Below are 19,532 nucleotides of genomic sequence, written 5' to 3'. Positions count from 1 at the left end.
ATTAACACTAACCTAGCATTAGCACTAGACTAACAGTAGCATTAACCTAGTGTTATCCAATCGGTGATAGCAGCCCTCCCTAAGCACCCTGTGTTGTGTTTGATGTTAGATTAGGGTGTGTGTGATGAAGACGAAGCACCGGAGAGGAGTTCAGATTGTGGCTTTTATTGTGGTTTACACTGCTCATAGAACGGCTCCACATCCACGTTTGACACCTTATAAATTACATAAAACAATCAAATAGAAAATGAGTGCAAGAATATTATTGTGCTTAACATAAATTGCATAGAAAAAAATAAATAGGGTTAGAGTTAACCCTAACACGTCAACAGCGCCGCGATCTTGGACCGGTGGTGGTGGAGGCAGCGGTGCATAGACATTACAATACAAGGTGTTTGGATATATTTAAAATGATGGTTTTACCACTCAACACTTAATCTCTACACCCACATCCTTGAATATTTCAGTTCTTTGGCTACAATAATGAATGATGATTATATAATAGTAATAGTTATAGTAATCATAGTAATAGTATAATAATAATAACAGCAAAAACAAAATACTATAATAAGCCAGTAACTATGGTACAATAAAAAACCAATATGCTAATAATAAACTATATATATCATGTCTGACGTTTGTTTCAAACAAACCCCGTCAAAATTGCTTGAGAATTTAGCAATTTATGATAACTTTAATAGTGTAAACAAATCATTCCTCTATAGATGTAATGCACTGTAGGAGCGATTGCCACCTTTCCAAGATGGCCGCCGTGATGACGCACTGCTCTGGTGGGCGGCAGCAGTCGATGCGGCGTCTACATATGATAATATCTGGGGTTCCACCCACACAGACCAGCCTGTATTTAAAGACAGCTTCCGTTCTATTTCGTCACTTCCGCCCTCAGCGAGGCTGCGCTCTGATTGGCTGCTCAGAGGGGTGTCAGCAGCAAAGATGGCGGCGGTTATCAGAATCTCCTCTGGAACGTTTTTGAGGCTGGTGAGTGAAACAAAGATAATCGGAGATAAAAGTATCAAAGTGTGACTGCGGCTCAGCAGCAGGTCTGTGTCCAGCCTGGAGCTGCTCATAGTCGGCCTCAGGGAACCAGCAGCAGGGAACCGGTTAGCCGTAGGGCTAATGCTAATGTTAATGAAAACAAACTGTGAGTGCTAGCAGCTGCTCACAGAGAGGACAGACCAGTAGAACCAGCAACACTAATTTGTTGAACCATTCACAAACGAAATGTTACTTTACACACTAAAATAAGTACATTCATGCACACAAAACAAAAATCGGGAGAATGAACCACAAATTAGAAAGTAGGAATTTCAGCAATATTATTTTTGAATCAGCAGACGCCTCTGAAGAAGAACATATCAGGAGATCAAAACGGATTTTCCTGAGGAACAGTGTAACTAAATAAAACCTTAACATTTTAGAAAGTGGGACTTTATTTTTTTACAGACACATTCTTTAAACTATAATCAATGGGAGAAACAAATGTCATTTAATTGAAAATGTTTTAATTAATATTTAAAATACTATATGGTGCAATGGGATATTTAGTGTATTGTTGTATTCTAAAGAACAAGTTATGATATATTTTAGACTGAGGCTTTATTACGTCTGTGATGCAGTGAAAAGTATCAGTGAAACGTGATGTTATGAATCTATGATGAGACGATCAGTACAATCTTCTCTGGATACGTTTCAGTCTCTGCTAAAGCTGCAGACGAGCAGAGGTTAAATTCTAACACATTGATCTACATTTTTAATCACTGATCTGATGATGCAGGTGTTTTTTTAACCAATAGGAGGCAGCATAAGACACATTAGGGGCGTGGCCTGAGATGGTGTCAAAACGACTAATTGCGTGACTAAACTAAACGTGTGTCATTGTATTGTGACGTAATCTGATTACTCAGGTGGGTATGCTGACTCGTCACAGATGTCTTCGACCTTTGACCTTCCGATATGACTCCGCCCCTCGGCCTCTATTGGTCAAATTGAACAGGAAGCTGCACACATCCATCAGTGAGTCTTAATTCTCTCACACACACATTATTATTTTGAGATTACGGTTTCCAGTTTTGATGGCGTTGCGGTACTTCCAGTTCTGTGTTGCAGTTTGTTTACAGGTTTAAAAAAACAAGGTAAATATTAAAAATGTTTTTGTACTGCTAAAAGGTATTTAATTGTATCGCAAAACATTTATCCGTCTTCAAACCTGCTAATTCCTGTTTATCAGGGGGTTTCTCGGTGCTAATTTCCGACTCTCATTGGGCGCTGGGCGGGGGAGGGGGCGCCAGTCCATCACAGGGCGACATAGACAGACAACCACTCACTCACTCCTATGGGCAATTTAGAGACTCTATCAACCTTACAGTCATGTTTTTGGATTGTGGGAGGAAACCCATGCAGCACGGGGAGAACATGCAAACTCCACACAGAAAGGTGTCCACCCCAGGGCTTGAACCCAGGACCTTCTTGCTGTGAGGCGGGGGTGCTAACCACTAAGCCACCGTGCGCCCCAAAACATTTATCTAAGTGTGGAAGGGTTAAAGTGGACAGCTCTTCTCAGAAATTGTTAAGATAAAATGACCAAATTCGGTGTGTGGCTTCAGGGTATCAATACTTTGATGGAGTTTGAAAATGTGAGTTATAATGTCATCAACATCCCACTGCCAGAATGGTTATGTCTTCTTGTTTAAATTTTATTTTAAACGCGGATTAGACCAGACAGGAGCACACAATAGTTCCCGGAAGTTATTGGCGGGTCGGGCAATTCGAATCCATTGAATCCGTGTGACATAACTGGGATTATAGGTACTTTGTCGTCAATAACTGCATTGATTTCCGGACGGGACACGAGAGGTGGGAGGGATGTTTGAGCCGCACACACACAGAGCCGTTTAGAGAGAGAGTTGCAACAACAGAAGTTTGAAATAAACTGAAATAGTTCCCAGAACTTATTGGTGGACAATGGCTGTGTTTAAAGTGAACAGTGAAACGTGCACATTTATTTATATATATATACAGTATATATATATATATATATATTTTTTTTTAACCACGTGTTTATAACCTAATGCACACCTTGGATGTACATGACATGTTTGTGTGTAATTAATTTTCCCACGGTTTAGTTTTTTCTTGCAGAAGGAGGGTCGAAGCACTTGCTTAAGTCCAGCAAACTTTATTTATCATTTATCATATTCATGTCTCATAGAGTTAAACCAGATAAATCACACACACTATTTTATTTTACACCCAAATAAACCCCTTTATAACACTACAGAGTATTTACACTTCTATGTACATACAACCTTCAAACACATACTCATTTGGACATAATTGACAACTGTACTTAAGCCCCTCCCACTATATGAATACATACTTTCGACCAGCACTGTACCATTTGGTTAGAATGAATGAATGGCTCTGATAATGTCACTGATGATGTCATCGTCAGTGTGTGGAGGACCCATTGTTCCCTTCAAGCTGTCGGACATCGGAGAAGGAATCATGGAGGTGACGGTCAAAGAGTGGTCAGTGAAACACACACACTATATTAATGGTGTTGTTCATATTTTATAATGTATTTATACGTGGAAGTGTAAACTAAAACACAATAATTAAATTACTCAGTTTACCACCTAAAATCTGTGGTCAACTCAAGATGAACTGCTCCGTATTTGGCCCCTGAACTAAAATTAGTTTGACATCAGTGGTCTAACACGTCTGTAACGTGTGCAGGTATGTGAAGGAGGGGGACCGTGTGTCTCAGTTTGACAGTATCTGTGAGGTCCAGAGTGACAAAGCGTCCGTGACCATCACCAGTCGCTACGACGGCGTCATCAGGAAGCTTTACTACAGCCTGGAGGACACGGCCCTGGTGGGGAAGGCTCTGGTAGACATAGAGACAGAGTCTAGTTCAGGTGAGTCTGAGCAGTAGCAGCTAGCACCTCAATGTTAAACACGTAGCAGCTAGAACCTCAATGTTAAACATGTAGCAGCTAGAACCTCAATGCTAAACACGTAGCAGCTAGCGCCTCAATGTTAAACACGTAGCAGCTAGAACCTCAATGCTAAACACGTAGCAGCTAGCGCCTCAGTGCTAAACACGTAGCAGCTAGCGCCTCAGTGCTAACCCTGTAGCAGCGAGCACCTCAGTGCTAAACATGTAGCAGCTAGCGCCTCAATGCGTTTAACATTTAATAGGTTTAATGTGAGAAAGTTTGCAGCAGGATTTTCAGAGAAGTTTAGTACAAATAACAACATAATGATGAATAAATCTGTTTCTGTGAAATAAAGTTCTTATTTTGAGGAGCACTTTGCATTATCACTGAGTCCTCTTCAAAATAAGAGCCCAGTCTGAGAACTTGTAAACTGTTTCAGAGCTGATCCAGGAAGAGGACGTGGTGGAGACCCCCGCCATCACCAGAGAGGAGCACACGCACCAGGAGGTCAAAGGTCACAAAACACAGGCCACGCCCGCCGTCCGCCGCCTGGCTATGGAGAACAACGTGAGTCTGTCCCCTCCCCCTGACCCCACACTCCCCTTACGGACCTATGTCCTGTCCTCAGATAAAGCTCTCTGAGGTGTTGGGGACGGGCAGAGACGGACGCATCTTGAAGGAAGACATCCTCAACTTCCTGTCCAGACAGACGGGAGCCATTCTACCCCCGACTCCACTCTCGGCTCCGCCCACTGCCACGCCCAAAGCCCAGAGCAAAGCATCAGGATGGGAGACGTCCTCAGTGTCCACTCCTGTCCTCAGTGGGAAGGACGTGACTGAACCTCTCAAAGGTTCGTGCGTGTCCTCAGTGTGTGTGTGTGTGTGTGTGTGTGTGTCTCCTCAGTGTGTGTGTGTGTGTGTGTGTGTCCAGGGTTCCACAGGGCCATGGTGAGGACCATGACGGCCTCCCTGAGGATCCCTCACTTTGGTTATAGTGATGAGGTGGACGTGTCCCGCCTCCTGTCAGTGAGGACAGACCTCCGACCAATCAGTGAGCGACGGGGCGTGTCCCTCAGCCTGATGCCCTTCTTCATCAAGGTGAGAACCAATCAGAGCGCTCTGTTCTGTGAGTGACTGCCACTGGACCAATCAGAGCTCTGTGTGTGTCTCAGGCCGCCTCCCTCAGTCTGCTGCACTTTCCCATCCTCAACGCCTCATTGGATGAGGAGTGTCAGAACATCACCTACAAGGTGTGTTGTCATGACAACAATAGCGTTAAAGATAATCTTTATCAAAGGGTAAATAAACGTGTGTGTAGTGCTTTGAGTGTTTATTATATTAATTATGATTAATAATATTATTAGGGTGTTATGATTATGGGTGAGGCTCTTGGAGCAGTTAAGACACGCCCACTCTAACAATGATGAAAACATTCTAGTGTGTTCTCAGCCAATCAGACATCAGGTGTAATATCAGGTTCAACCATAGAGGGCAGTAACTCACGTTGTTACAACTAAACACAACAAAATGAAAGCGTTTGAGTGAAATATGATTATTATTTATTACCACCTACTACAGGCATCCCATAACGTGGGCCTGGCCATGGACACCACCCAGGGTCTGCTGGTTCCCAACATAAAGAACGTCCAGCTGCTCAGCATCTTCCACATCGCTCAGGAACTCAACAGGCTCCAGGCTCTGGGGGCAGCTGGACAGCTAGGGCCCCCCGACCTCAGTGGAGGGACCTTCACCCTGTCCAACATCGGATCAGTAGGCACACACACACACACACACACACACACACCTGGCTGGCTGGTTAAAAACTGCTAAAACTGAAAACTTAATAATGAAATGTTAAATACAATGTAGCCATATTTACCTCTTGTTGATCAATAATATATAATCAACAATAATCATCATCGTCTGTAAGAACACAATAAAACATATTGTTCAGAATAATCACTTGATTTAATTAATTATTAGTAACTTACTGATATTTTCAGTTTTAAATAAATCTACCAAACATGAATTGATTGAACATATATCAATAATACAACATATTAATTATCCAATAATGATAGGATGAACAGAACTGAGTGATTGTCTCCACGTTCTCATGGTAACAAAGAGCTTCAAGCTAGTTTAGCTCTGCTCATATTTGGCCTTTTTAATGATGTAGATTGTGTGACCACTAGAGGGCAGTGTGACTGCTGCTATATTTACATTATACTTTACGTCTGCTTTCATTTCTATTCACGTACCCCTAGCATCATTTACGTACCCCACTTTGAGAACCTCGGCTCTAGGTCAGTGGTTCTCGTCCCCCTTTTCTCTTATTTCTGATTCCAAGCCCCTCCTTTGTCAGACTACAACATGTTTCTTCTAAAACATCTATAGGTTATGATAGAATGAATGAGTGATAACACACATTCTAAAGAATCTCATTCTGTAAATAAGTGAAATAAACAGTATTTATTGCAGTGGATCTTAACCTCATTTCTAGATCAAGACTTTCTGGCGACCCTAAAGACATTTTTTATAGAATTAGTTTTTGATCATGTTTGAGTTCTGCATTTACTGTACTTTAGTTGAACTAGATTAATAAATGGAATAGTAAATGGACATGATTTATATAGAGCTTTATCACCACTGAAACAGTCTCTAAGCTTTACATATCAGCTCATTCACACACCAGTGGGACAGGACTGACATACAAGGCACTAGTCGACCACTGGGAGCAACTTAGGGTTCAGTGTCTTGCCCAAGGACACATAGTCAGGTACTGGGATCGAACCCCCAACCTCTCGATCAGAGGACGACCCTCTACCACCTGAGCCACGGTCGTAATATTTCACAACGTGAACATATGTGGGCGTGTCTATACTTCCTTCTCCCCACACGGTGACATAGGGCCAGAGGACGGCCCACCCTCCTCCCACCCACTCTGTAGCTGAGCTCATGCTGCTTTATAAACAGAGCGTGGGGGCGGGGCCTCCACCGGTACATACATAGACTGTAGAAAATACAGACATAGCACTGTGTGAAGGACGCTAAAATGCTAATTTTCATGGGCGTGTTCGTTTACATGTCAATCACGGCAAAGAGCTTCTTGGAGGCGTGGCTTTTCCAGCTCAGTGCTGCGTGAAATTTGTCATCAAAGTGTGAATGTGTCATCAAATAGTAGCGATGTGTTTGTGTTCACCCTGTAGTAAATCACCCTCTGACTAAGGATTGATGGAATCAATGATAAAACACTTTGATCATGTTTATGAAGCCATAATAGACCTTTATCATGTTAATTTAGCTTAATATGGACCCTTTAAAACAATTCAAACATATATTTTTATTTTACAGACATTTCAAACGACCCTATTTAAACTCAACCCCAAGGTTGTAAAACACTGATTTAGTGGTTCCTGAATAGATTTATTTCTGGGGTGTGATCAACACTGACACTTTATTTGTTCATTTTCATCTCTCTCTCTTTCTAGTTCCCCCTATAGTGCCATCGCGTACTTCTAGGGGTACACGTACCCCCATTTGTGAACCACTGGTATAGGCCATACTGTAATGTTCTGTATCTGGATTTACCTTTACTCTCAATATATTGCCCAGGACTAATAACTGTGTGTGTCACAGATTGGAGGAACCTACACTAAACCCGTTATTCTTCCTCCTGAAGTCGCCATTGGTGCAATCGGAAAGATCCAGGTGAGTCTCCCTAAGCCCCGCCCCCTCCTGCGGCTGTTGCTAAGTCCCACCTTTTTGCCCAGGCGCTGCCCAGGTTCGACGCTGCAGGTCATGTGACCCGTGCTCACATCATGCAGGTGAGCTGGTCAGCTGATCACCGTGTGATCGATGGAGCCACCATGAGTCGCTTCTCCAACATGTGGAAGGACTTCCTGCAGAACCCTAACCTCCTCCTACTGGACTTACACTAATGGCTACTTCCTGTTACCTCCCTGCAGGCCCCGCCCCTTCCAACACTCTGTAGTTCATTGATTCATTTTTGTTTTAGTTTCACTGTGTGCCTTCAAGTAACACACACACACACACACACATTAGTCATTAACAATTAAAGAAGTCATGGTTTACTTCTGTTACAATAATGAACACAAACATCAAGTGTTTACCTGTAAATAATTCAGTAGCCAATCAGGCATTAGAGGAGGTGGGGTTTAAGATAAGAGGGTCACCATCTGAGTCACTCCAACCATTGACCTTTGACCTCTGCTGATTGGTTTGTATAAAAATCATGGTTGGTGTCATCCAATCAGTGCTCCTGTGCTGGACCATGTGACCAATGAGTTGTGACTCAGTGTGAGCTGCTACTGGGCCAGGACCATGTTGATGATGTCATACTCATAGTATGTGGTGCGTTCACATTAGATACAGTAGTATGAACAGATCTATAGAGGGTTTTCACCAACGTCACTTTCTGGGCAGTTAGCCAGATGTGCGGCCATGTTGGAGGCTCACAGAGGTAAACTCTGTGATAGATATATCACATAAATGCTCCCCAAAATGTGTCATATGGTTTATTGGTGGTGCAGATTTATACGCGTTGGTTTCCTCGTCTTGGGTCAAAGACGACCTGGAGAGTCTTCCCTCTATTATGTTTCCTGATATCAACTACCTGGATTTCACCAAGCGCTACACAGCGGAACACCTTAAATCTTAGTTAGGTGGTCAGCTGTAAAGGCTCACATTAGCACTGATAAAGTCTGTATATTGTCATAACTCCTGCAGCGTAGTTACTCTAAAATAATATATGACTGTCAGGAAATCTTAGATTTAGGCAAATCAAACGCTGGCCACACCCAGCGCCCTGCAAAGCCTCGTACCAGCGGTGTCCGCTAGCAGAGGAGACGTAAGCAGTGTGATCAGAAGCAACCAAGCTAAAAGCTAATGCTCAGAGAACACTGCTTCCTTCCATCCTATGTTCTACTGTCTGTTCCCTGGAGAACAAACTGGACCTGATGATGGATTTAAATGTAGGAGATGAGGGTGGCGGTGTTTACATAAACACCAATAATAACAGTGAGCTAGTCTCATATCACTGCTCTCCTGATGTAGAACTGACTATAAAATACATTGTTCTTCATGAGCTGTAATAACTATTGTCAGTCTATAAAACTCCACTTTTTTCATGTTCTGACCGATTATTACAGTTAAAAACACGGAAATAATTCACCATTTCGTCTCAAAATTCTGGATTTGTTTGTGTGTGTGCTGTTTGTAAACCTGTTGCTTATCTCCAAAATGGCGACTTCGGGGTTAATGACGCACCGTGAAAACCCTCTATACGATATGGGAACATGTTTGCACAGTGTGCATACTAGTCATACTCAACCGTCCCATGTTGCATTGAGAGCAGAATATAAAATGGTCCTGGGACCACCTTCAAGCTATACAACAAACACCCCCTTTTCAAAATAAAAGCATCTCTTCCTGTCTTCCATTAGTTTAGTGTTTTTTTTTTGTTTTTTTTTAAAATCTTTTGTAAATAGGGCTCTTATTTTGAAGTGAACAGGAAGTTTAGTCAGTAGACCAATATGTCTACGTGAGTTTTATGGATTAAATGAGGAAATGTTGATATTCTACTTGGTCACTTTCTCACTTCAAATGTTTTCAGAACTTTGAAATATAATAGTTAATACATTAGTGGGACATTTACTACACGGCCCAGGTCTTCAAACGTGTTATTCACTTCCTGGTTAAACTGGTTTCCATGGTTACAACTGCTGAGTGTGCGATGCTTTGTTCGTTTTTGTGTGAAAGTAGTAAAATGTAACGTATTTGAGAACAAATAAACTTAACTCCAAGCTCCGCCTCCTACAGTGTGTTCACTAGACGTCGGGAGTCACGTGACCTGCAGTTATTTTTGATCACGGCTCAAATTTACACAACATGAAGGACAGAAAGTGACCACAGCAAGGTGAGCACACACACACACAGTAGGGTTAGTTAGGATAGGTAGAAGGATAAGGAGTTAGTAAAGTTAAAGTTAGAGAGTTTGGGTAAAGAAAACTCAGATGCTGTGACGGATGTGGGCGGGGTTAGATTATTCAGTAATTGTCACTGTCTCCATAGCATTGATTATATATAGATTAGATGAATGTAAATCGGGGTTTAACACTAATCCTAACCCCTTAGATCTTCCTCTGTCAGACTAAAGTAAAGCCCCGCCCCCTCACTGACTAGTTTAAGGAGAGCGTGTGACCAACACCAGTTAAACCAACTGCTGTCAGTCATTAGTTAAAATGGACACCAGTTTGACCAGAGCAGCAGTGACTGGTTCATACTGGTATTCCTCAGTAATGAATGACTGATGACGTGTCAGGAAGTTCTACCTGTGTTCGTTCCTTTAGGAGGTCAAACAGCCCTAGTTCTATATCTTTATTAACTTCCTGTAAGATGGTGACGTATAAACACCTGCTGTTTTTGGGTCTTATGGTTTGGACAGTAATTGGTTGGTGGCTGTGACATCACCATGGTGGGCGTGGTCCAGTCCATGGCGACGCTGTGGGAGGAGCGGATCAGGAAGAGGGAGGAACCCAGCAAGAGAAGCAGGGCCATCAGTAGGTAAGGCCCCGCCTCCTTCCAGCACAGCGTGGTGATAGTTTGGAATGACTGGTTGTGCTGGTCAGACTGGGAGTGACGGTGTGGGAGGACCGGGCGGTTCTGGCTCGACTCAGAGAGAAGCTGCAGACTGAAGATGGACGTGTGGTCCTCCGCCTGGAGCAGGAGGACTGGAAGGTACTGCTGGTTCTGGTCCTGGAGGAGATACAGCCCTGATTCTGGTTCTGTTTCAGCTTCTGCCGCCATGTCTGGTTCAGCTCAGCCAAGTCCAGGAGCTGCAGATCCACCGGACTGGACTTCTGAAGATCCCTAACTTCATTTCCAGCTTCCAGAACCTTCTGGTGCTGGACCTGTCCCGTAACGAGGTCACTGAGATCCCTAAAGAGATCGGTGAGCTCCTCCTTTGACTGAGGGTTCTGCGAGGACCTCTGTTAGAGTTCTGGTTCTGTTTCAGGGACGTTGACCCGCCTCAGGGAGCTGCTGCTGAGCTTTAACAGGATCCAGTTTGTCCCAGAAGAACTGAGCGGCTGTCAGAGTCTGGAGCGACTGGAGCTGGCAATGAACAGAGACCTGAACCACCTGCCGAACCAGGTACATCTAATAAGATCCAAAACACAGAACCAGAACCTGAAACAGAACCTCGCCCACAGCTCAACGCTCTGGCTCACCTGCAGTATGTGGACCTGTCCATGAACTCCTTTGAGTCTGTCCCAAGCTGTCTGTTGTCTCTGCCGAGGCTGCAGTGGTTGGACTTTGGAGGGAACCATCTGAAGAACTTACCTGAAGACATTCACAGGTAGGTCACACTAAGCCTCGCCCCCTCCGGCCATCAGCCAATCAGTGTGAGCTGTGTGTTCAGGATGGAGAACCTGCAAACTCTGTGGCTGCAGAGGAACGAGCTGGAGAAGCTTCCAGAGAGCATCAGCAGGATGAAGAGCCTGGACACGCTGGTCCTCAGCAGCAACCGACTGAAGGACATCCCCCCACTGATGGAGGACATGAGCCTCCTCAGGTCTGTACGTTGGTCTGTACGTTGGTCTGTAGAACTGAAGCTGTCTGTAGCTCTGTTTTTGTTCTTATCAGATTTGTGAACTTTCGTAACAATCCTCTGAGTTTGGAGGTGACGCTGCCGAGCAGAACCAATGAAGAAGAGGAAGAGGAGGAGCTGTTTGGGCTAGAGTTCATGTTGGCATACATCCAGGAGGCTCGTAGATGTGCACACGCATCGCTGAATGTGCACTGTGCCAACTGACCCCTGCAGTACAGACCAGGGGCTCCTCTATAAACGCTGCATAAAGAAAGCGTACGTATAGAAAGCGTACGTATAGAAAGCGTACGTATAGAAAGCGTACGTATAGAAAGCGTACGTATAGAAAGCGTACGTATAGAAAGCGTACGTATAGAAAGCGTACGTCACTTGTGAGCAACATTTGGGATTTATAAAAAACAAACTTGACCAGATAATGTCTGCACCTCCACGGCAGCTATGACCCTGCCCAACAGGAAACTCCGCCCCCAACAGGACAAGGATGACATTAAAGACAGTATGTGAAACTGATAAGTTTGTGTGAAATAATAGTAGTAGTATTACATATTTCACATCACATATCATATATGAAATATATATATATAATTATTTATTAAAAAAAGGTAAAAATGATAGAGGGAACATGTGAGCGCTTTCATACTGACTATTTATTGAATCAATGATGTTCTGTCGTTGTGAGACAAACCTTACATGTTATTATTAAATCTAAACTATGAGAACAGTAACTGTTCATAAAAATGCAGTTTAATATTAATAATTGTAATTAAAATGACATGATCATTGGTCGTAGATTCTTCATAGACCTGTTGAGCTGGACTTACTTTAGTCCTGGACCTTCTCAAAGTGTTGGGCCTGGACTTACACACACTTCCAGAGGGACGTGGTCCTCAGGGGCCTCGGTGAGAATGAAGCTGCTTTCAAACGTCCAAATAATATGTGACACAAACATGTTGCTCACATCGTTGGTCCAGGATTCATTCATTGTCAGACACAGCAGTGTTACAGACCAGACTGGAGCTGTGAGGACCACTGCTTCTAGGTGAGACCTCAGCTGCCTGTGTAAAAACTGGAATTATATCAGACCCTAACGTTGCAGATGACAGTGATATCTCCTCACACCGTTCTCCACGAAGAGAAGATGAAGGTGTGACACAGACAGAGGTCATAGTGATGCTGGAGGTCAGGTGATGGTACCTCAGTGCTACAGGAGGGCGTGTGTCGACCATCCCCTCGTGTTGCTGCTGTACGCCAGCAGCTGGAAGTGATGCAACGCTTATGAAACACATGGTGGTCAAGGCCAGATGTTTTGTTTGTCTCATTAATGTCTGTTCAGACACTTGATGTCCCCCAACCTCTTGGTTGCTTCATAAATGACTGTGATTGGTTCCCTCTGGATTAACATGACCACGCCCCACCCCAGCCCCACCCACCCAGTCAACATAAAAGTGTTCCAAACGTGTTTTACTACACGTTCATTTTTATTATTTGAACAGAGAGAAAACAATGAATTACATTTTCTCACATACACGTGATTTATAAACGTAAACACAGGACGTGAGTGTGTTTGTCTGTTGGTCATGTGACACTCTGGTCCAACCCAGATTCCAGTTTCAACATCTTTTATTGTGTGAAACCCTGGGCTTTTATTCTGAAGCAGCTGTTAAAAAATGTCACATGACCTGATAAAAAACAAAATCAGAACTCGTTAAGAGGAGGGGGTGGGGCTTGGAACAGCAGTCAGCAGCACGTTCTCCAGAGTCACGTCTGCGTGGACGAAGCACGTCATTTTACTGTGAAATCCTTTGGTTTGGAGGAAGTGACATCTTCCACTGTCGATCACACGCTTACAGAGACGACCAATCAGGAGCCGCTCTTCAGACGACAGCAGGCTGTAAACAAACAAACTAAGTGTTGTTCTATTGTTTGGTTGTCATTTGTTTCCTGTTGGTTTACTGTTTACCTGTGTGCCTCATGCTCCTCCCCTCCTGTGCTCTGATTAGCTGCGGCCTCATGCTCCTCCCCTCCTGTGCACTGATTGGCTGCGGCCTCATGCTCCTCCCCTCCTGTGCACTGATTGGCTGCGGCCTCATGCTCCTCCCCTCCTGTGCTCTGATTAGCTGCGGCCTCATGCTCCTCCCCTCCTGTGCTCTGATTAGCTGCGGCCTCATGCTCCTCCCCTCCTGTGCTCTGATTGGCTGAGAGCCCACACGTGGCCCAGCTGCTCATCCTGGTGAAAGCTTCAAACTCTGAAGCTCCGAGTCCGTTCATCAGGAAGAAGTCCCGCCCCACGTAGTGACGCCACTCACAGCGGTGGTGACAGCACAGCGCCACGACCACGCCCAGAACTGGACCAGGACCTGTGAACGTTTGGTCTGAGGGCTCAGGTTTCTTCTCTCCTCTCCATGTGTCCAGTAAACATCGCAGAGCCAGATCTGAGGACAGAAACCATCCACAGGTCAGCTGACAGAGCCAGACCAATCAGCTGTAGTGGGTGGAGCTTACCTGTGGCTGCTCCACACAGATGTTTTCCCACTCCAACCAATGGAAGTTTTCTGTCTGCGAGCAGAGGGACTTTACCTGGAAACAGAAAGCAAGTGAGTGTTGGCCCCGCCCCTCAGCCCAGCTGTCAGTCTTACTCAGATCCAGATGTTTGATGTCCATCTGCAGCCTGTGGAAGGCCACACCCTCTTCCTGATGTTTACCATCGACCTGAAACACAAGATATACTGATGACCATTAGGTCCACAACATGTGCGCGCACACACACACACACACACACTTTTGAAGTGTGTTAATGCTCTGCTTTCCTCTGCTGTCAATAACCCACAGTGGGCGGGGCTAAAGCTAACCTTAAAGCGTGTAGCTGAGCGCTCCACCAATAGTAGACAGACTTCTGGCTCCTCCCCCACAGCTCTCTGGATCCAATGGGAAAGTTTTCCTCGTCCTGCTCCAAACTCCACGAAGCTCCGCCCCCCTCCCAGCAGCCCCAGCTGCTCCAGGTGACCTAGGATAGACGCCTGATCACAGTGACATCATCGGTGTGATGTCATTGACTCACCACATCACGCTGTGAGCCCATTGGCTGCTGACCTGCTGCCTCAGGTGTTTGTGGGCGGAGTCTCCGTTCTTTGGATTCTTCAGTTCTTGGTGAAGGACCGAGTGAGAGAGAACGTGTTCGTCTACGTCCAAACACAGGCCTGTAAACAACAACAAAATAAACAACAACAACAACATGGAAATCAACAATATAAACATAAACAATGTTAGGAACAACTCAGACTCACTCTCAGCAACTTTCTTCAGTTTTTGGATGAGAACATCCAACTCAGCATGACTTCGCTCACACAGACTTATCTACACACACGCACACGCACTCACATATTAACAAAACATGTTATTGTTGCCATTGTTTCCAGTCAGTTTGTTTGTTTGTTTACCTGTGGCAGCTCCACGTCTCCTACAGCTGCTCCAGCGTTGATGTTCTCCACGTAATAAACCTGAGGAACACACAACGTTCATCACAGAGTCAAAACACACACACACACACACACTCACTGGTTTGGGTTTCTCCTTGGCGTTACACTTCAACATGTGAGTGTGTAGTTTGTCCTCACAGACTGTGCTGAAACACACACACACACACATTAGAAGATCTCACACACACACATTAGAAGATCACACACACACACACACACACACGTCTTACTGTTTGGGGTCCAGTGGACAGACGATTCTTCTGCTTCCTTTTTCCTGTAAAAGTCCAGAGCTGTGACATCACAAATAATCAACCAATCACATTTGTTTTCTCTCGACTTTGGGACGATGACGTCACAGTGATGACCTCATCACTACATGTGTCTGCTCTCTCTCTCTCTTTACATCAGGAACTGATTAAATAATGGATTTATTCCACTTTTTCAGCAGGAAGTAGTTTTACACACTTTAGTAAACATGACATTGATTGTAATCAGTATTTATTATTCTGTAACTGGTTCCTAAAGTGTTTATTATCACTAACCATGAAGCCGTGTTCTCCACAGTAGAGTTTGTCCTTTCCCGCCTCCATTTTACACCGACGTTTCTTTTTCTCCACGAAGAACAAACACTTCCTCTCAGCCGCCATGTTGGTGCTGCGTTCAGGAACCCAGAGAGCGGTGGGAAAAAGCCATAAATCTGAATAATTACAATAGGGTCCCATAGGACCTAAACATTACATACACAAATACAGAATTACTAAATTCTCCCCTCATGGTCTGATTTAAAATCTGAGATTTTATTGTTTCAGTTCTAATTTTGTCTTCATTTGTGTTTTTGAATTCAGTTGTTTTTAGAACAGATTTGCTAGGTTTAATGAATTAATGCATTTTAAAAAGCCTAGTTCTTGTTTCTGTTTCAGTTTTTGTTTTAGTTTATTTGTAAATCAGAGTATTTTCATGCAAAATTTTCAAAATTGTCTGAACATATAGAAAAGAAAACATATCATTTTAAATTGTCTGTGCCATCACCCACACAACTTGTACTTTTCATAAAGTACATCATGTATAATAACAACCCATTTAAACAGTATTAATATACATTTCAGTCAAATAGCATTATTTAGCATGTATTTTAGATTTAGAAGGCTCTGTTCTGGGACTTCTGCCCTTTCCAGGCCCAAAGCCAGAAGAGCTCCCATTCGCTTTTCCATGGGCTACATGGAGAGGCATAAGCAGAGAGAGCGGTCAGCAGGATCCCCTGGAACAGAAGCACAGGCGTTAGTATCTTCAATTCAACTTTATATAGCTCAATTTATGACAAAGTCATATCGACACGCTATCAAGATATACATTTTTTGTAAGAAAAAGGAAAAACCAAACGAATCCACATGAACAAGCATTAGCGACAGTGGGAAGAAACATCTCCCTTTTAACAGGAATAAATGTCCATTAGAACCAGGTTCATAGGTTGAGAACATCTGCTGCTACTGGTTGGGGTTAGTGGTCAGTGAGATAAACCATCAGGGTGTCCCAGACTAAATGAGCTGTGAACCATCTGTTTAATGGAGTGGGGGGATGGGGGGTTGTGAGGCATTGGTGGACGAAGTGTGCAGAAGTAGGCGTGTTTGTGGTGGTTTAAATACAGCGCCATGACTGACTAACCAATGGGAAACATGGAACTGATTAAGGGGTGGATGCTATCAGCTGGTGGGGCTGGCTAGTGGGAAATCTGTGCCTGAACTAATGCGATGCTCAATTTTATGCACTGTTATAATTTTAGTCACAAATGTCACTGCTGACGCACAGAGTGATATAAACAAAGAACACTTGGTTAGCTTCATGTTCACAACACAAGGAAACACTCAGCATTCTATCATTAAAAGTCTACATTGATTCTCAACTGAGTAGGAAGAACACATTAAACTGAGCGTTCTTTGTTCTAAACCCTGAAGAACGCCTGAAGCTTCAAAACGTTTAATGATCAATTCCAGGAAGAAATGAGCTCCAAACTTCCTTGAGCACTGCATCTGTTATCATTCTAGGAAGTTTGGCACAGTGCATTGTGGGATATGTAGTTCTGTAGACAGGCACATAGACATATTTTGACTGATTTTTAGGTCCTCATTTATCAACCGTTGGTACGTTGAGCTGTGAGCGTTAGTGGAGCAGCAACATGTGACTGAGACTGAAAATAAAGTTATTTCAACATAAACACAGATTATAAATGTAAAGATTTGATCATGTGAGTTTTCAGGCTGTGGATGAGTAATATTTCATTTAAACCATCATTAGTCATTGATGAAGTTCGTTATTGATGATTTAGTTCAGATCTCAGACTCACAAACCATTGACTTCCTGTTATTTTAGCGTTTAAATCAGATCCTTTAATTCATCTTTTCACAGAAAAGATCATCGTTATTTTTCTTCATCTCAACTGTGATGATGATGATTTTATTTATTCTTTAATTGCCAGTGTTTGTTTGACCTCAGTGGGCGGAGTCAGAGCCAGGAATAACATGTTAATGACAATCAATTCAGTCATTTATCATCACCTGATCATTGATCAGATACCAATGATTATGAATCACATTCTGTCCTACCACACTTGTTTATTTATTTTATCAACAATAGTTACACATCAAAGCACAACATTTACAAACATCAACTATATACGACATGAGAAAAAACACGCTAAAGAAAAATATAAAAGAAAATAAATTACAAACATTATGCAAAGAGTATTTAAAAAAAAAAGAAATTTAATCTAATTATCAAATTAAATAATTTTCTTACATGAACATTTTCAATTTTGTCTAGGAATCTTTAAAACAAAAAAATGTCAGATTTAAATCAAACCATGATGTATATAATATTTAGTTTTATAATTAAATTATTAATCAAAAAAATTTTGTTTTTATTGTTAAGGAAGATGCCAAATTGAACATTTAGAAATGACCAGAAATCAATGTTTATATTATTAAAAAACAACAAATAATAGAGTTCCATATAGATTAAACTATGTCACACATAAAATGAATGTTTGGTTGTTTCTAAATGTGTTTTTCTGTAAACATCCAGTTTTTATTAATTTATGAATAAAATCATTTGATAATTAAACATTTTAAATATATTGTTATGATGGCTGAAATTTCAGATTTATTGTAGTAAAAAAATATGTATGAAGTTAAAAAATCGAAAATCGTCTTAGACTCTCCAGTCTGGGGGCGGGGCGTCGCTGGTGACGTCACTGCGCAGGGTCAACGTGACCAAGATGGCGGCGGAGAGGGACTTCGGTCCTGGTCCCATCGGGTCTGTGCTCATGGTTGTTGGTTCAATGCCCGACCCCACAGCTCTGGAGCCTCTGCTGAGGAGAGTCAACGAGGGTGAGTCCGACCCTCAGACCGTCCTCTGGTCCCCGGACCTCAGCTTTGTCTGAACTACTTCTGTTAGTTAAGTTAACTCGTTAGTTTAGTTAGAGTTTAAAGTTAGTGTGTGACTGTTTTATATTGTGTGTGTGTGTGTGTGTGTGTGTGTGTGTGTGTGTGTGTGTGTGTGTGTGTGTGTGTGTGTGTGTGTGTGTGTGTGTGTGTGTGTGTGTGTGTGTGTGTGCGCGTGCGTGCGTGCGTGCGTGCGTGTCTGGGTGTGTGTTATTAATGTTCCTGTCAGAGCTTTTTTCTAGGTTTAAATCATTTAATGTTTTACCTTAAAGTGGTTCATTAAGTTACTGTTTATTTAAATATAAACTTTGTTTTTTAGACTCTATTCTAACCCTAACCCTGGGTTCTAAGTGTTTATAAACACTGCGTACTACTAAATAAAGCGTACGCCACTTATAAGTGTCTATTCATACAGTAATATATTCATAAACTCTGGGACTATTTACACAGAATCGTCTGTTTTCACCAGTGGGTCTGACTCAAGACATCTCCCTCCCCTGCTGTGGGTTTGAATCTCACTTTTCGTGGGTTAGGACTAAAATAAAATGCTTAACAGAGGAGCTAAAAATAAACATAAGCTAAAATAAAACTGACGGTACTTTAAGTCACATGGTGCACTTCTCACGTCACCTAAAATGGCCAATGAGGGGGCGCTCCGTACGGATAGAGGGGGAGTCAATTGATACATTTCTGTAGAATAGCCACGACCTATAAGCAACGTTTGGGACTTATTGAAAAAACCTGGTGAGATAATGTTTCCAGTTTCCACACAATCATGAGAAACAGGAAACTCCGCCCCCAACAGAAGGATGAAATTAATGATAGCTCTGTGAAATTATTACATTTGTGTGAAATAATTAAACATTGTACATTTCACAGCACATATCATATAAATATATATATATTTATTATTATTTTTTTCACTTGTCTGCACATGATGTCAAAGGTCAACACTACAAGAAGTACAATTTATTATGAGACAGTAATGCATGTTTTATTATTGCAATGAAATAAATTAATTTTTTTATTG

At 42.7% G+C, this 19,532-nt stretch overlaps 4 protein-coding genes across 7 annotated transcripts in view; 3 read left to right on the top strand and 1 right to left on the bottom strand.

The window, feature by feature from the left end:
- Positions 1-905: 905 nt before the first annotated feature.
- dbt (dihydrolipoamide branched chain transacylase E2) lies at positions 906-9,415 on the top strand. Its single transcript, XM_028444855.1, has 11 exons — positions 906-999; positions 1,926-2,034; positions 3,473-3,548; positions 3,757-3,938; positions 4,399-4,526; positions 4,588-4,810; positions 4,891-5,057; positions 5,132-5,209; positions 5,538-5,729; positions 7,599-7,670; positions 7,733-9,415. Exons 1-11 carry the CDS (start codon positions 955-957, stop codon positions 7,898-7,900), a joined length of 1,440 nt encoding a protein of 479 aa, XP_028300656.1. The 5' UTR covers positions 906-954; the 3' UTR covers positions 7,901-9,415.
- Positions 9,416-9,502: 87 nt separating this feature from the next.
- LOC114462170 (leucine-rich repeat-containing protein 39-like) lies at positions 9,503-12,099 on the top strand. Of its 2 annotated transcripts, none has more exons than XM_028444856.1 (8): positions 9,503-9,897; positions 10,426-10,544; positions 10,610-10,718; positions 10,775-10,931; positions 10,996-11,132; positions 11,192-11,337; positions 11,401-11,553; positions 11,625-12,099. In XM_028444856.1, the coding sequence occupies exons 2-8, from the start codon at positions 10,453-10,455 to the stop codon at positions 11,791-11,793; spliced, it is 963 nt and encodes a 320-aa protein (XP_028300657.1). In that variant the 5' UTR covers positions 9,503-9,897; positions 10,426-10,452; the 3' UTR covers positions 11,794-12,099. The 2 variants fall into 2 exon arrangements, with proteins under 2 accessions (XP_028300657.1, XP_028300658.1); XM_028444857.1 differs by having other exon boundaries at positions 10,417-10,544.
- Positions 12,100-13,048: 949 nt separating this feature from the next.
- On the bottom strand, positions 13,049-15,722 carry trmt13 (tRNA methyltransferase 13 homolog). Its single transcript, XM_028444536.1, has 11 exons — positions 15,608-15,722; positions 15,296-15,339; positions 15,145-15,211; positions 15,027-15,086; positions 14,874-14,943; positions 14,680-14,786; positions 14,439-14,606; positions 14,226-14,298; positions 14,092-14,166; positions 13,550-14,021; positions 13,049-13,478 (listed from the first exon to the last, which is right to left on the bottom strand). Exons 1-11 carry the CDS (start codon positions 15,710-15,712, stop codon positions 13,295-13,297), a joined length of 1,425 nt encoding a protein of 474 aa, XP_028300337.1. The 5' UTR covers positions 15,713-15,722; the 3' UTR covers positions 13,049-13,294.
- Positions 15,723-18,325: 2,603 nt separating this feature from the next.
- LOC114462280 (electromotor neuron-associated protein 1-like) overlaps positions 18,326-19,532 on the top strand; it is a 34,816-nt gene continuing 33,609 nt past the window's right edge. For all 3 annotated transcript variants that reach the window (XM_028445001.1, XM_028445002.1, XM_028445000.1), the window contains exon 1: positions 18,326-18,448. In XM_028445001.1, coding sequence (XP_028300802.1) covers positions 18,337-18,448 — 112 coding nt within the window. In that variant the 5' untranslated portion in view covers positions 18,326-18,336. The remainder of the gene's footprint in view (positions 18,449-19,532) is intronic.

This window comes from Gouania willdenowi, chromosome 4 (genome assembly GCF_900634775.1).
Source record: "Gouania willdenowi chromosome 4, fGouWil2.1, whole genome shotgun sequence".
Lineage (NCBI taxonomy): Eukaryota > Metazoa > Chordata > Actinopteri > Blenniiformes > Gobiesocidae > Gouania > Gouania willdenowi.
This window is presented reverse-complemented; position numbering and strand designations above follow the sequence as displayed.

Excerpts from the sequence above, each read along its gene's own strand:
- LOC114462170 (XM_028444856.1), top strand. The coding sequence starts at position 10,453 with ATGGTGGGCGTGGTCCAGTCCATGGCGACGCTGTGGGAGGAGCGGATC. Across the intron at positions 10,545-10,609 it reads AGAAGCAGGGCCATCAGTAG|ACTGGGAGTGACGGTGTGGG; the intron begins GTAAGGCCCCGC and ends TGTGCTGGTCAG. Across the intron at positions 10,932-10,995 it reads TGAGATCCCTAAAGAGATCG|GGACGTTGACCCGCCTCAGG; the intron begins GTGAGCTCCTCC and ends GTTCTGTTTCAG.
- dbt (XM_028444855.1), top strand. The coding sequence starts at position 955 with ATGGCGGCGGTTATCAGAATCTCCTCTGGAACGTTTTTGAGGCTG. Across the intron at positions 5,058-5,131 it reads TGATGCCCTTCTTCATCAAG|GCCGCCTCCCTCAGTCTGCT; the intron begins GTGAGAACCAAT and ends TGTGTGTCTCAG. Across the intron at positions 7,671-7,732 it reads GTGCAATCGGAAAGATCCAG|GCGCTGCCCAGGTTCGACGC; the intron begins GTGAGTCTCCCT and ends CTTTTTGCCCAG.
- trmt13 (XM_028444536.1), bottom strand. The coding sequence starts at position 15,712 with ATGGCGGCTGAGAGGAAGTGTTTGTTCTTCGTGGAGAAAAAGAAACGT. Across the intron at positions 15,087-15,144 it reads CCAAGGAGAAACCCAAACCA|GTTTATTACGTGGAGAACAT; the intron begins GTGAGTGTGTGT and ends TGTGTTCCTCAG. Across the intron at positions 14,022-14,091 it reads TCTGTGTGGAGCAGCCACAG|ATCTGGCTCTGCGATGTTTA; the intron begins GTAAGCTCCACC and ends TTCTGTCCTCAG.